At 47.4% G+C, this 12,741-nt stretch overlaps 1 protein-coding gene across 1 annotated transcript in view; it reads left to right on the forward strand.

Annotated features, from left to right (window-relative positions):
* The window catches only part of ENOPH1 (enolase-phosphatase 1), a 13,159-nt gene extending 432 nt beyond the window's left edge, over positions 1 to 12,727 (forward strand). Inside the window, exons 2-7 of the mRNA XM_026847968.1 lie at positions 2,049 to 2,218; positions 3,696 to 3,849; positions 4,604 to 4,806; positions 7,914 to 8,046; positions 8,331 to 8,454; positions 9,493 to 12,727. Coding sequence (XP_026703769.1) covers positions 2,049 to 2,218; positions 3,696 to 3,849; positions 4,604 to 4,806; positions 7,914 to 8,046; positions 8,331 to 8,454; positions 9,493 to 9,632 — 924 coding nt within the window. The 3' untranslated portion in view covers positions 9,633 to 12,727. The remainder of the gene's footprint in view (positions 1 to 2,048; positions 2,219 to 3,695; positions 3,850 to 4,603; positions 4,807 to 7,913; positions 8,047 to 8,330; positions 8,455 to 9,492) is intronic.
* Positions 12,728 to 12,741: the final 14 nt, after the last annotated feature.

Below are 12,741 nucleotides of genomic sequence, written 5' to 3' on the forward strand. Positions count from 1 at the left end.
CATGTCCGTTAGCATCGCCGTTATTACCGTGATCCCGCCCCAGCCCGAGCAGCCGGCAGACGGTGACGAGCCTTTCCCAGGGCTGCAGCCTTACCGAGGGCAGGCCTGAGTTTCCTCCAGAACCGTAAAACCGTGACACGTTTTCTGTTTGGGTGTTTTTTGGTTTTGTTTTGGGTTTTTTTCTGAATAATGCTCACGACAAAACACGCCTCGTTTTACCGATCGCCTGCCTCTTTTGTGGACAGGAGAACAGGGAATTATTGAGATCAAGGGCAGTTCAGTAAATGATTTTTTTCATGAATATGGGGCAGTTGAAGCCTCATTTAGGAAAAGCCCTCAAGCGTCAGTGATGCTCAGATGGCTGGAGCTGCAGCACCCCACCCGAATTTGCAGAGAGCCTGACTTGGGGTTGCCCGCTGCCTTTTCCCTTCAAAAGGGTGGTACAGTCAGATGCTTCCAGTGTCACCAGAGCTGTAGTGTACGTTTTAGACTGGCTCTTAGGAAGGATTTCTTTGCAGAAGGGGTTGTTGGGCGTTGGAATAGGCTGCCCAGGGCAGGGGGGTGTCCCCATCCCTGGAGGGGTTGAAGAGTCGGGGTGACCCAGTGCTGAGGGATCTGTTGGAGTTGGGAACCGTCAGGGGGAGGTTCATGGTTGGACTGGAGGAGCTTCAAGGGCTTTTCCATCAGAGATGGTTCTGTGTATCCTTCCTCCAGCATGCACAGGACCAGTCCAGGGGAAGGACAGCACAGAGATGGTGTCAAGTGTACATGAGGAAGACTGTACTAACAGCAAATACAAGTGGCTTCCCTTGCCTAGGAGTAGGCTTAAGGCTATTGAAAATGTTGTTTTAGGTGCAGAAGCCAGGGGACTGGGAAGTCTGGGAGGACAGTAGGAGGCATCGGGACAAACACCATAAATATGCTATTAAAATTTTCAGGGCCCTCCTCTCTGAGAGGTTTTGGTCCCTAACCAAGCTTGTGTCCTCACAGGAGGGAGCAATTTTCTTGTATTTAAAACACCAAATGGAATTATCCCTGCTTCTGCCATTAGCCTTATTTCTCCATGAGACATTATAGGATTTGGTGGACCTTTTTTGCTGGTAGTTTACAAAGGTGCTTTGTGACCCACACAGTGCATGGAGGGGTGAATGAAGGCTCTTGTCAGACTTTCTAGGTGTTTCTGCTAACACAGTTTAACAGATGAACATGACCTACATCTTTCCTGTTGCTGTTCTTCCAGTGCTCTTGAAGAAACATCAGGTCTGGATGACATTACAGCTGCATCCCTCACCTCGATATCTTTCAATTTAAATAGACTTTTTACTAACATCTAACAGAGCAATGAAGTTGGCTACATCCACCTTGAATCCATTTTGCTGTTGTGTGAATACCATGCAATACACCTGAGATGATTTCCTACCCAAATTCTTTCTGTTGCAAGAAAGCCAAATGAGTTACGGTTTTCAATTCAAAGTTTGCTGGAAACTTGGACTTCCACTTAACCTCCATAATTTCTATCTCCCTTTAAAAGGTCCACTGCTGGTTTTGCAGGCATTTTATTCTTTAATATTGAAGGATTTTATTTAATCCTTTCTTTAGTATTAGAATTATTGAATACACAAAGTAAGGAAATAGTATGAGACAGTTGATGGGTGGATTAAGGAAAGATACCAGCAAAGAGAATATTTGGCAGCCCTTAGTTAGAGGTCACCAAGTTTTCTCTTTTGCTGAGTCCACCCTGGCAGAGAAGAGTAGATGGCAGGGGAGAGATGTAATTTGATAAACTACATCCGCTGGGATTTATCAGATTTGTAAAAGAGCAGATTGTCACTGAACTGTGTGACAGCTTGCATGGACATTGAGAGGAAAATTAACCCTGGTTGCTCGAAATCCTACAAGCGCTAATTACAGCATGCTACGTGAGTGTCTACTGACAGTAAAAATACTGTCCTTTCTGTACTGGGTTTAACACTGCTGTGAGTGGTTGCAAAGGCTTAGGAGGGCTGTCAAACTGTGTTTGCTGATGGCTGTTTCTCCATCATGCCAAGCTGCGTGGGGGCAGCCGCGTCTGGGGCTGGACATGGCCAAGGAGCCTGGCTACGATAGCGCTCACCTCCCCAGCATGCGCGGGAGATGGACAGAGCGATGGGAGCTGCGTGCAGGCAGGCTCAGGTCTCCTGCTAGCCAAGATAAAAGAGAAGCGGGTGAAATTAAAAAGGTCAGTAACAGCCCCAGTTGAACCTCTTCAATAGTTTGCAGCCACCAGCTTTTGTTGAAAGCCAGAGTCTTGGAGATGGAGGTATTTTCTTTCAGGATGCAAAGAGTCTCATGGCTTTTTAAACTTATGCATCATTGCCTGGGATCGCTTCTGATATCCATAAACTGTCCATCATTCCAGCTGTCACATGGGTGTCCCCTCTTGAATCACAGATGGATGCTTTTGCCAGTGGGCCAAGGCTTCTACCCTTTTAAAACCCACTGAATCACTGAACACACCACGCTTTTGGAGCCTGTTTGGAAGTTTTTCTTTGCAAGCACTGCTTTTGGAAAGCAATTAAGACCTTTTGACATCTGAGTCGTAAGGGAAGTTAAACCAAGTCAGCAGGTCAGTTGCATTTCCCAGTGGATACTCATTAATTTCCTCCATGATTTAAAAGATAGTTTAAGAGCAGCTAAGCTCAAATAAACAAGAAGAGAGAGTAGCTGGGGGTATTACAAGGCTGTTGATTTTCCTAGACAAGTTTGTGGTAATTTTCTACTTGTGTAAGAGATTTTCCTTTCCCTAAATGTACACTGTTTTTAAAATATGCAACATGGAAAACGCTATATTGGAGCAGTAGAAAATCCTGCAGTTCTGATGCCACATTATGCTCTCAGGGCCATAATTTTCTTAATTCAGTCGCAAGTTAAAGGTGACATACAGTGAGGAGAAAAATATCACTGGCCGTTTTTTGAGGAGAGATGAGCTCAAGCTGGTTTCCTCCCATCTCCTCCCCATCCCAAATTTTTCCCCATTAAGAAAAGCTCAGTTCTCTACCTGAAGAAAGAAGTTCCCTGCCCTCCCCTTGTCCTGAGGCTCTTCCTGCACCCAGAGATGCTGTCGCAGTGGCTGCTTGTGGCTTCTCAGTTGCAAAGTTCCACTGATGAGAGCAATTTGTAATTATTTATGGTTGCCCTTGGGATCTCTGGGAAGGTTTGTAATTCTCCTGTGGCACTTTTCCCTAACTGTTTCATTTCATTTGCAAGACTGTCCTATGGAGCTCAGTGTCACTGGACTAGACTTTTCTTTTTAAAAAAAGTCTTCTAGCTCTGGTGAGAAGTTGAGATGTGTTTTCAGAACAACCTTCATTAGGACAAGAGCCCCATTAAAAATAGAGTAGTATAACGTGTCAGTTCACAGTACATACAGTCAGCCTCATACTCAGCTGATGGGAATTTGGGGTCGTATATGCCTGTGGGATATTTTTTGGCAAGCACAGAAGTTATCACCCACCTTGCCATCCTGGGATTTAAAAGTTGCAGCTACATAAGCATTTGTGCAAAAAATCCACCTGCACTAGTCTTGGCCCAAGGTTGGCTCTGGCCTGCGACCAGGCAGCCCACCCTTGGCAGGCAGTTTCACAAGCTGCAGTACTGTAGGGAAAGCTGGAGCTGGGAAAATAACTGTACACACAGCTGATTTAAAAACAAATCAGCCTTACCTCTGCCAGGTTCAAGGATCTGCCTGTTTTTCTTGTGTGCTGCCAGGAGACCTTGTTCCCTTACATCAAAGACAACGTGAAGGACTATCTGCGTGCTCACTGGGAGGAGGAGGAGTGCCAGCGGGACGTCGGGCTCCTGAGGAAACAGGTTAAGTAATGGAGCTACACTGTGTCTCTCTGGGTTTTCACGGCATGCCAGAGACTTTAGGTCACTGGGACTCCCCCAGTCACCCAACATGAGCCCATACCTCTCTTTGTCCCCCACAAAGGCTGGTTGTCTTGATGGGCAGAAGCCTGGGGTTGTGCTCAGGAAGGGCTGGTGTTTGGTAGGCAGCAGCTCAGCTGCTTCCCTCAGCTTGCCTTGTCTTCATGGCCTCTGAGCAGGTGTTGAACCATGGCTTTCCAGCTTTGTGCCTGCACTGTGCCCTTCTCTTCCTGAATGTGCCACCTCTGGCTTCCAGGTGTCTGTTTGGGAAGCAGCACAGAGGGGTGGCAAAGTACTTGTCCTGCACAGGGCAGTGTATTCTGCCTCCGTACAGGGACACAGCATCAATTTGAGACCTGTGGTTGTCTGAAGCCAACAGATGCATTTGCTTCCTTGCCTTAATTTCAATAAATACTTAAGCAAGTATAGTTCTTATTAGAGTATTTACAATACAGCTACAATACAGCTAATTGTTGGGTTTGGAAAGTACAATCCAAGCAAGTGTTTTTAGGCACTACTGAAGTCTGAATTTCCCATTGAGAAAAGCATTCAGTGTTGTAACCCTTCATGTCAAGAGCAGTTCAAGCTGTGTCTTGCACAGAGGTGTGTGGATGCAGGTGTTAGATCCCTTTCCTAAACTGAGACGTTGAGATTGCTCCACTTCTTCCCTCACCTCTTTATCATGGGTGATTCCCAGGCTCAGGAGGACTCGAGCTTGGATGGGGTTGTGCCAATCCCTTTGGAGAGCGGCAGCGGGGAAGAGGAGCTGGAGCAGGTCATCCAGGCTGTTGTAGACAACGTGCACTGGCAGATGTCTTTGGACAGGAAGACCACGGCACTGAAGCAGCTGCAGGGCCACATGTGGAGGGCAGCCTATGCAACTGGACACATTAAAGGAGAGTGAGTAATTGGGGGTGTGAGTAATTGGGTGCCCCTTTCCCTGGGGTGGGTATGGGGTGCATCTTTCCTCGACTTCTGTTAGCAGATTAGCTGCATAAGCTATTCCTGGAAACAGCCCCATGTACAAGTGCAAATAGGATTACTACCTTGGTGGAGAAGACAATATATTTACGTTCATTCATGGCTTAAGACAGGCCGCTGCTGTCGTGGAACCAATGGCAGACACTTCATTTCAAACTTGATCATGCAATGAAAGACAACTCCATTGAGCTTAATCTTTGAATCTGGGGACCCAAAAGCTTACAGTAAACTTGGGACTGACCAAGTTGTCTCAGTCCCCACTGGGAAGATGACAAGTGGGTGAGAGTGTTTCACCTTAAGGAATAATGGGCAGGTACATGCTAGGGAACAGCCAGTTCTCTGGCCACCTGGACAGAGTCCGTAAAGGAGATGAGGTCTGAGAAACAGAATGAGGTAATGGAGGTGTCGCACAGGGCAGTTCTGCTCCCACAACTGGTAGAACATTCATCTGGGACAACTATCTTCTACATTAAAAATTCAGAAAATGTCTCAGTATTTCTCTATAGAGATTTCTTGCTAAACCAAGAGATTGAGGCAGAAATACGAACTTCTTACAGTTCTCCATTTTGCATATTTTATCCCTGAATTGCACTCAGGTTTTAGAACAAGCCTAAACAAGTCGGGGTGGCAGGGTCAGGCCCTTTCAGTTGTTTCCTCCTCTGTTGTCTCTTTACCTGAGCGTTTCCTGCCTTTCTACTTCTTTTTGTCTTCAGGCTTCTCTTCAGCTTCAGTGCAAGTGTGCATAAATAGGAACGACTGGAATTAAGCCTGATTTTCTTATTTAGGTCAAGAGATACTTGGTTAAACTATGCATTTCAAGTTTCTAAGGAACTAAACCAAACCCTAAGTTCACAAAGTGTTTTGCCAAAGGAAGAATGAGGAAGAAGAAAAAGAACTCACAGAAGAATGTAAACATCCACCAGAGAAAGCAACAAAAGCAAATCAAGAGGGACAGCCATCGTGTTGATTTTCTTTTTACAAACAGTGGCCCTAATTGTCTAACAGTGGCCCAAAAACTGTAGAGCTAGCCTTGCTGCTGGGCAGCATTCAAGGAGTGAGATCTTCAAGGTCAACCCCTTGCCCAAATCCAGGCATTGAACTCAGCATGTGAAAACATGGGGGTGGCTGGGAGTTTCTGCAAGTGCTGTACAACCTCAAAATATTTTCATCTGACACCAGAGAAATTTAATAAGTAACCATGAAAAAAAAGTGATTTTTTTTTTTAAATACATAACAAGGCCCTGAGCAGATGGCCAAGAAGCTGGGGATGAAGAAAGGGCCAACTGATGGCTACAAGTCTGCAAAATTGAGTCCAACACCTCCTTTTGCATCTATTTGGAGTCATCTTTCTTCAGGTGTTTGGGGGCTCAGATCCTCTTTTCAGGGCAGTACCTCTGGGCCTTGGCCCACATGGCCACACAGAGCTGTGCAGTGCAGGTGGGAAGGCTGCAGTTTGGACTGGGGTGAAAACTTGGTTCCCTGAGGATCACGTCTCCTCCAGCTCCTCTCTCCATCCTCCTGCTATATCAAACTCAAATCCTCTCCCTGCCCTTCTGAGACTGTTTGTGGCCTTTCCTTATCAACCATCACATGTATTACTGAGGAACTTATTGTCAGCCTCACTTTGTCCCTCTTAAGCATCCTCCAGCCTTCAGTTTCCCCCACTACATGGGTAATCTTGTAAATGTCCTTTGCATACAAAGAGCTTTTACATACATCTAAGTGCAGCACTGGAGAGGTCATGTGGTACAAATGAGAAGGCTTTGAGGGAACTGACAGACATGTCCGTTAGCAGTTACGCAGCAGTTGCCTTGACTTTGGTCTTCCTTCCCTCTCTCACAGCTTTACTCCCTGCTGCTGGGCTTGTCTTTATGCAGCTACTACCCAGGAGTTAGATGGAGCTCACATTTTGAGACTTGTCAGCTCGTTGCTAGACTGGTATCTTGTCTTTGCAGCACTCTTCAAGGCTGGAAGAATAAGGGGAGAGATGCTGCTGCCTAGTGAACAGGAACTGGTTCACCCTTTGCAGTGCAGTTAAGCCAGGGACACATCTGGCCTATGGGTAGTACTGTACAACCTGACCAAGTCACTGAATAGAGCAGCTCTGACCTCAGTCCCTTAGGGGACACTCCCTTCCCAAGTAGTTGTCTGGCTTCAAACACAGAATTACAGAATCATCTCGGTTGGAAAAGCCCTTGAAGCTCCTCCAGTCCAACCATGAACCTCACCCTGACCCTTCCCAACTCCACCAGATCCCTCAGCATGAGGTCACCCCGACTCTTCAACCCCTCCAGGGATGGGGACTCCCCCCCTGCCCTGGGCAGCCCATTCCAACGCCCAACAGCCCCTTCTGCAAAGAAATACTTCCTAAGAGCCAGTCTAATAAACAGTTTGTACAGTGCTGCGGGCTACAGCCTCCTCTCAGCTCCTCCCTACACATAGTCAGAGCCTGAGCCTGTGGGATGGGTTTGCCCCATATGGATGCAGCTCACAGCTGTAGCTCTTAGCAACAGGGGAACCTTAGTAGCTTGCAAGATGGAGGGGGCTCAGGATGCAAGAGCCTGTGCTCCCCTCATTCTTCCATCTCTTCTAGAAAAGTGGCAGGATGCCATCTTCCCTAACCTTTCCTCCCATCTCCAAATTGATGGGGCTGGAGAAGCTCCTGGAGAAATGTCGCACTGAGGGATCTGGTGGAGAATGGTCAGTGTGAGGTTAGTGGTTGGACTGGAGGATCTTCAAGGTCTTTTCCAACTGAGATGATTCTGTGATTCCTGCCAAGTGTCTGAGACAACTCATTAGAGCTGCTGTCAATGACTGCATAGCAGTCAATGAGCTGCTCAGTTGACTGGAGCTAAGAACATATCGCCCACTGCTGAAATAGACTCCCCGGCTGCAGAAGTCCTGAGCAGATTGAGAATGAAGTCCTCTTGAAAACTAATGGGACAGTTGTCACAGTGCCTGGCTAAAGGTGTCCTGGCTCAGGTGCCTCTGGCTGTGCCCTTACCTGCTGCCCTGTTTTGCTCCAGAATCTTCGAGGACGTGGTTCCAGCCATCCGGAAGTGGCGGGAAGCGGGGATGAAGGTCTATATCTACTCCTCAGGCAGCATTGAAGCCCAGAAGCTTCTGTTTGGATATTCTACAGAAGGTGATATCCTAGAGGTAGATAACCTTATCACCTTCCTTACAGCTCCTCCCTCTGCAGAGCACTTCCCTCCCACAACTGCCCTTGCCGTAATGCGTCGTGAATAGCATTAGGACAGGAAGGTGGGGCAGTGGGTTTGGCCCACGGGAGTTAAGCTTAGCCAGTAGAGTATGCTAGCATGGCTGCATCAGCTCCCCATTACTGTGGGAGAAAGGAAAGGGGATGTCTTGCGTGGGAGTGAAGTTTAGCCCTGCTCTTCAGGTGGCACTGAGCACTGCCTTTGCTTTTCTCTCTCTTTCAGCTCTTTGATGGCCACTTTGATACCAAAATAGGCCCCAAGGTAGAAAGTGAGAGCTACAGAAGGATTGCTGCCAGTATTGGGTGCACCACCACCAACATCCTCTTCCTGACGGATGTCCCTCGAGGTAGGTGGCCTGCCAGTCCTGCTGGCTCTCATCTGTGCTCTTTAAACACATGCTGCTGACTTGTCACAAGCACCCAGAAATGCTGCAGATCACCTTGCTTCAGTGGCATCCCCCTAACTGCTGCCACTCTCCTTCCCTACACATCTAGGCTCTCACACAGCTGTGGGATATCTGTGAGCAGTGCTGCCATGGGGGAAAGTAGGTCAAGTAGAAAACCTGCCCTTGCACCAGCAAGCAAGGAGACTGTTAAAGCAGAGTGGAGCATTTGCTGAAGCGGTTGGCATGCCCCATTTACAAACAGGGTCAGTGGGTTTTGTGACCTGTGTTCAGGGGAACAGACAATGTCTGCTGTGCACACGCGGTGGCTGGTTCTTTGTGCCACTTACTCTTAGGTTGTGTTTAGCAGCAGGAAAACATCACTCCTGATCACCAGGACTTAACCCCTGGAAAGCCAGGCTCAGGAAGCTAATTTAATTTCCTGCCATTGCTGAGAACATCTTTCTGGCAGAAATGACACTGGGTTGTGATCTCAGTCTAAGCCAGCTCAGTTCCCAGGAGTTAGCCCTTACCTCCTCCCCAGCCCTGGCAGAAGAGCTGGTGGGAACTTGCAGTTTTCCCTGGGTCATCTTCCTGTGGCCTCCTGCTGTGCTTGGGGAGTGAAGGAAGCTTGTGAGAAGAGACTCCTGGCAGGGGGTGTTGGACTCGCTAATGCCACAGTCGGACCACAGCCGAGCTTTTTTCGTGGCAGGAATTAAGCTGCCAGTGCGTGCTGCCTGCGCAGCACCTCGGACAGCCATCAGCTGGGATGGGGGAGGAGATGGCAAGGCAGCCAGCTCCCATCCACGCACGTCGCGTGGCAGCTACAGTCATCCACAGCCAGTCTGCCAGGAGCTAGTTCCTCTAGAGCCCTACACTGCTCTCTCAGTCTCAACATTTAAAAGCACTTCAGTGTTTTGGGGAACCTTCAAGCCATAAATATCCTCATGTGGGGAGGTCAATTATCAGATCTCATCGCCTTTCTCCCTGCCTCTGTTTCAGAAGCCAACGCAGCCGAGGAGGCAGACACTCATGTGGCTGTGGTGATCAGACCAGGCAACGCAGGACTGACAGATGATGAGAAATCATATTACAGCCTCATCTCATCTTTCACCGAACTTTTCCTGCCTTCCTCCACTTAGGGAAAGTGGTGCATGCACGAAAGACTGTGCTTCATCTGAATTGTCCTTGTGTAACATTAGGTAACTTTGTCCATAATCAGAATTGAAAACCAAACCCACATCATGTCTTGGACCCGTGACTAGTGCAGGCAGGTATGGATGGAGCATGTGGTGTAGGGTCCCTCGTGCAGTAGGACAGAGGCCTGCAGCAGCTATCTGGAGCTGGGAACAGCATGAGGAGCAGCACCTGTAAGACCTGCTGTTCCTCCCCTTTCCCAGCTAGCAATTAGCTCAGGGGGTACTTCCTTCAGACACACCCACTGAAATCTGGGGCTGAGACGTTCCACCACCAGCTCCATCATTTTTAGAAACAGTCTGAAAACAAGGTGTATGATGTCCCCCTGTCCCAGAGGGTCCTCCAGGGACCATTAGGGGATATGAGCTTCTTAATGCAGACAAGGTTGCTGGCTAAGTCAAAACTTTTGAAGTTAGAGGAGTTAGGATGCCCTCAGGAAAATGCTGGATGTGGGCTATAATACAGTAGGTTTGGACTGCCACAGAAAAATCCAGCCCTTGCTGCAGGCAAGCTCTTTAGACCAGGAACAACTGAAATCTTGGCTGTATCCACAGCAGGTGTAGGTACCAAACAGTACAACTTGCAGATGGAAGCTGCTTAGAGCTACACAGCCAGCCTACCACAATGAAGTAGAATATATATAAATATAGCTTTAAAAATTACATTCTAGACCCACCTCACTGCTGCATTGTGGTGCTGGGCTATGGGATCCAAATGACTGATCACCAAAGTCAGCTTGACTGCATTTCTGAAGTATCTCCTATAGCACTAACCCATGGAGCTCCTTCTCGGTAGCCAACATCAGTCACCCTGTCACACGTTCGTAGCACTGGTCAGCTGTGAGCAAACCCTGACCAACAACTGCTCCTGAGAGACACATCCTACTGCATTTAAGGAGAATTAAAACCCTGACCTTTTCACCCACCCTTCCTAAATTGTGCCAATTTCTATCGGAGGTCATGGGACTTTTCCTAATGTAGTAAATAAAAACACAACTTTGCTTTCATGTGTTCACTCCATCCCACTATTTAGCTTTCCTGTCTGTCACCAGTGATCCCAGCATCTAAAGGCAAATGTCTTTTTTTTGAACCTGTGAATACTTTATTTTCCTGCTTTTGCCCTGCCCCATCCTTTCTTTAAGGCAGACAACCCTGTCCTGCCAAGGAAGCTGTATTACCTCCCTGACCGTCTTACAATTTCAGTAGAGGTGAGAGCCACAGCTAGGTTATACCTAGTAATAGTGGAGGCAGAGGCAGTTTGAAACCCCAGTTCCCTGCCTTCATGCATGAGTGTCACTTGCTCCTTAAGCATTTCTGCGTGGCTGTGCTTGAGCCTGCCCTCACGGCCGGCCAACATAGAATACTAAAGCACATGTTGCCTTCCTGAGCTCTGATCTACAGCTGTCCCTGATGAGGGAGGCTGCTGTGTAGAGAAGAAGGAAGAAACAGGCATTTTGAGAGGATACCACATCATGCCAGCACTGCCCTTCTAAAACTTTGATGGTAGCAGGTAAGGCTGTGAGGCAGCTAGTCTGGATGCCTTTGAGCTGTGTAATGAGTCTGATCCTAGAAAGAACCTGCACTGTTACAATAAGTGTATCTGCATGGCTGAATAGTCCCTGGCTTCCTTAAGTGTTAATCATGACACTGTAAATACTCACCTTTTGTTTTGCTTTTGCCATCAGAAAGCTATGCATGGGGTAGGGGACAAAAATAAAAACTCACTTTCTCCATAAAAGCACTTTATTTAGTGGTCATGTTTCAGTGTTTATCAGTTGTCACTTAGTTGTACTGAAATGTGTTGTTAGAAATACTCTAAGAAATGTACAAAGTTATCACCAAAACCTGAAGTTCAGTTTGGATTGCATATAGGAAGAGAAAAAAAAAAAAAAAAAAAAAAAAATCACAAACATCTTTTTTTTTCCCTTTCGTAAAATTGCAAACTATAAAATGATAAACTGAAAGTATTAACTGATTTTAAAAAAGTCACAGTGGACTATTTACAGTAAAACACCCTTAAAACAAGTTGCTATTTTGTGCTCCATATGCACTGAGCATGCATGCCCCTGTAAGAGGATTCCCACCTGCATCTTCTCCCAACTGTCCCCTCCTGCCCTCACCCAGGAGCTCTCCAGAGGGGCGGCTGGGGAGCCCTGAGCCTTACGCTGCTGTGCCGTTGGGCCATCCACATCACATCCCTCTGGGAAAGCTTCCCACTAATGACACAGCTACAAAGAAGGAGGCATTCAGCAGTTCAACAACAACCCTCCGTTGGCTGGAGATGCTCTGGGTTTGTAGCAGCTGCCTGAGAAAAATACTGGCCCAGAGAAGATAAAATAGCTGGCTGAAAGCTTTCTACTTACACTAGTTTTGACAGGAGTTTTTCCTCAACTTTTTCTCCTTTCAGGAGAGGCTTCTGACCTTTACAGAAGGCCAAATACCATACCCTCGTGCCTTTTCCCTCTGTCAGAAATGCCACAGCGCAGTACAAGTTCCCCTTCACCATGCCTTTTGACACCATTTTCATTCCTGTTTATTTTCCTGCAGCTCAAACAAGATGCAGATCTAAGCTGAGCCTGACCCATAGAGGAGAACAGGAGCCAAGTTCATGAGATGCAACTCCCATTGCTCGCCCAGCCAATACATCAGCCTTCCTAAAATCAGGTTTTCAAACAGGGGGTTTCAGCTCCTGCTTTTTCTTTGAAAACAGACCTGTTTGAAACCTCTCATCAGGCAGGACAAGCCCTTCTTGTTTTGCTGTTCCCTTCCTGTACCTCCAGCCCTTAGGCCACATCACCTAGCCTCTGGGGCTGAACTACCTCCCCACACCTTGGAAGGCTGCTTAAACCTGTAACACACTCTGCTCAGGACAAGCCACACTGAGGGATCTGGAGCTCAGGCCTAGTGTCAGCATGTCTAAAGTTTAGCTTCTAAGTGCAAAAGGAACAAAACCAAACCCTATGCCCAGAACCACCTGCAACAGTTCTGTTCTCATTGCAGGCAAGCCCAATGTCTCTAACACAATCTTCCCCCTCAGTGAAGAAAAAAGCTTTTG

Source organism: Athene cunicularia (assembly GCF_003259725.1).
Source record: "Athene cunicularia isolate RWA chromosome 4 unlocalized genomic scaffold, athCun1 chr4_part2, whole genome shotgun sequence".
In the NCBI taxonomy this organism is placed as follows: domain Eukaryota; kingdom Metazoa; phylum Chordata; class Aves; order Strigiformes; family Strigidae; genus Athene; species Athene cunicularia.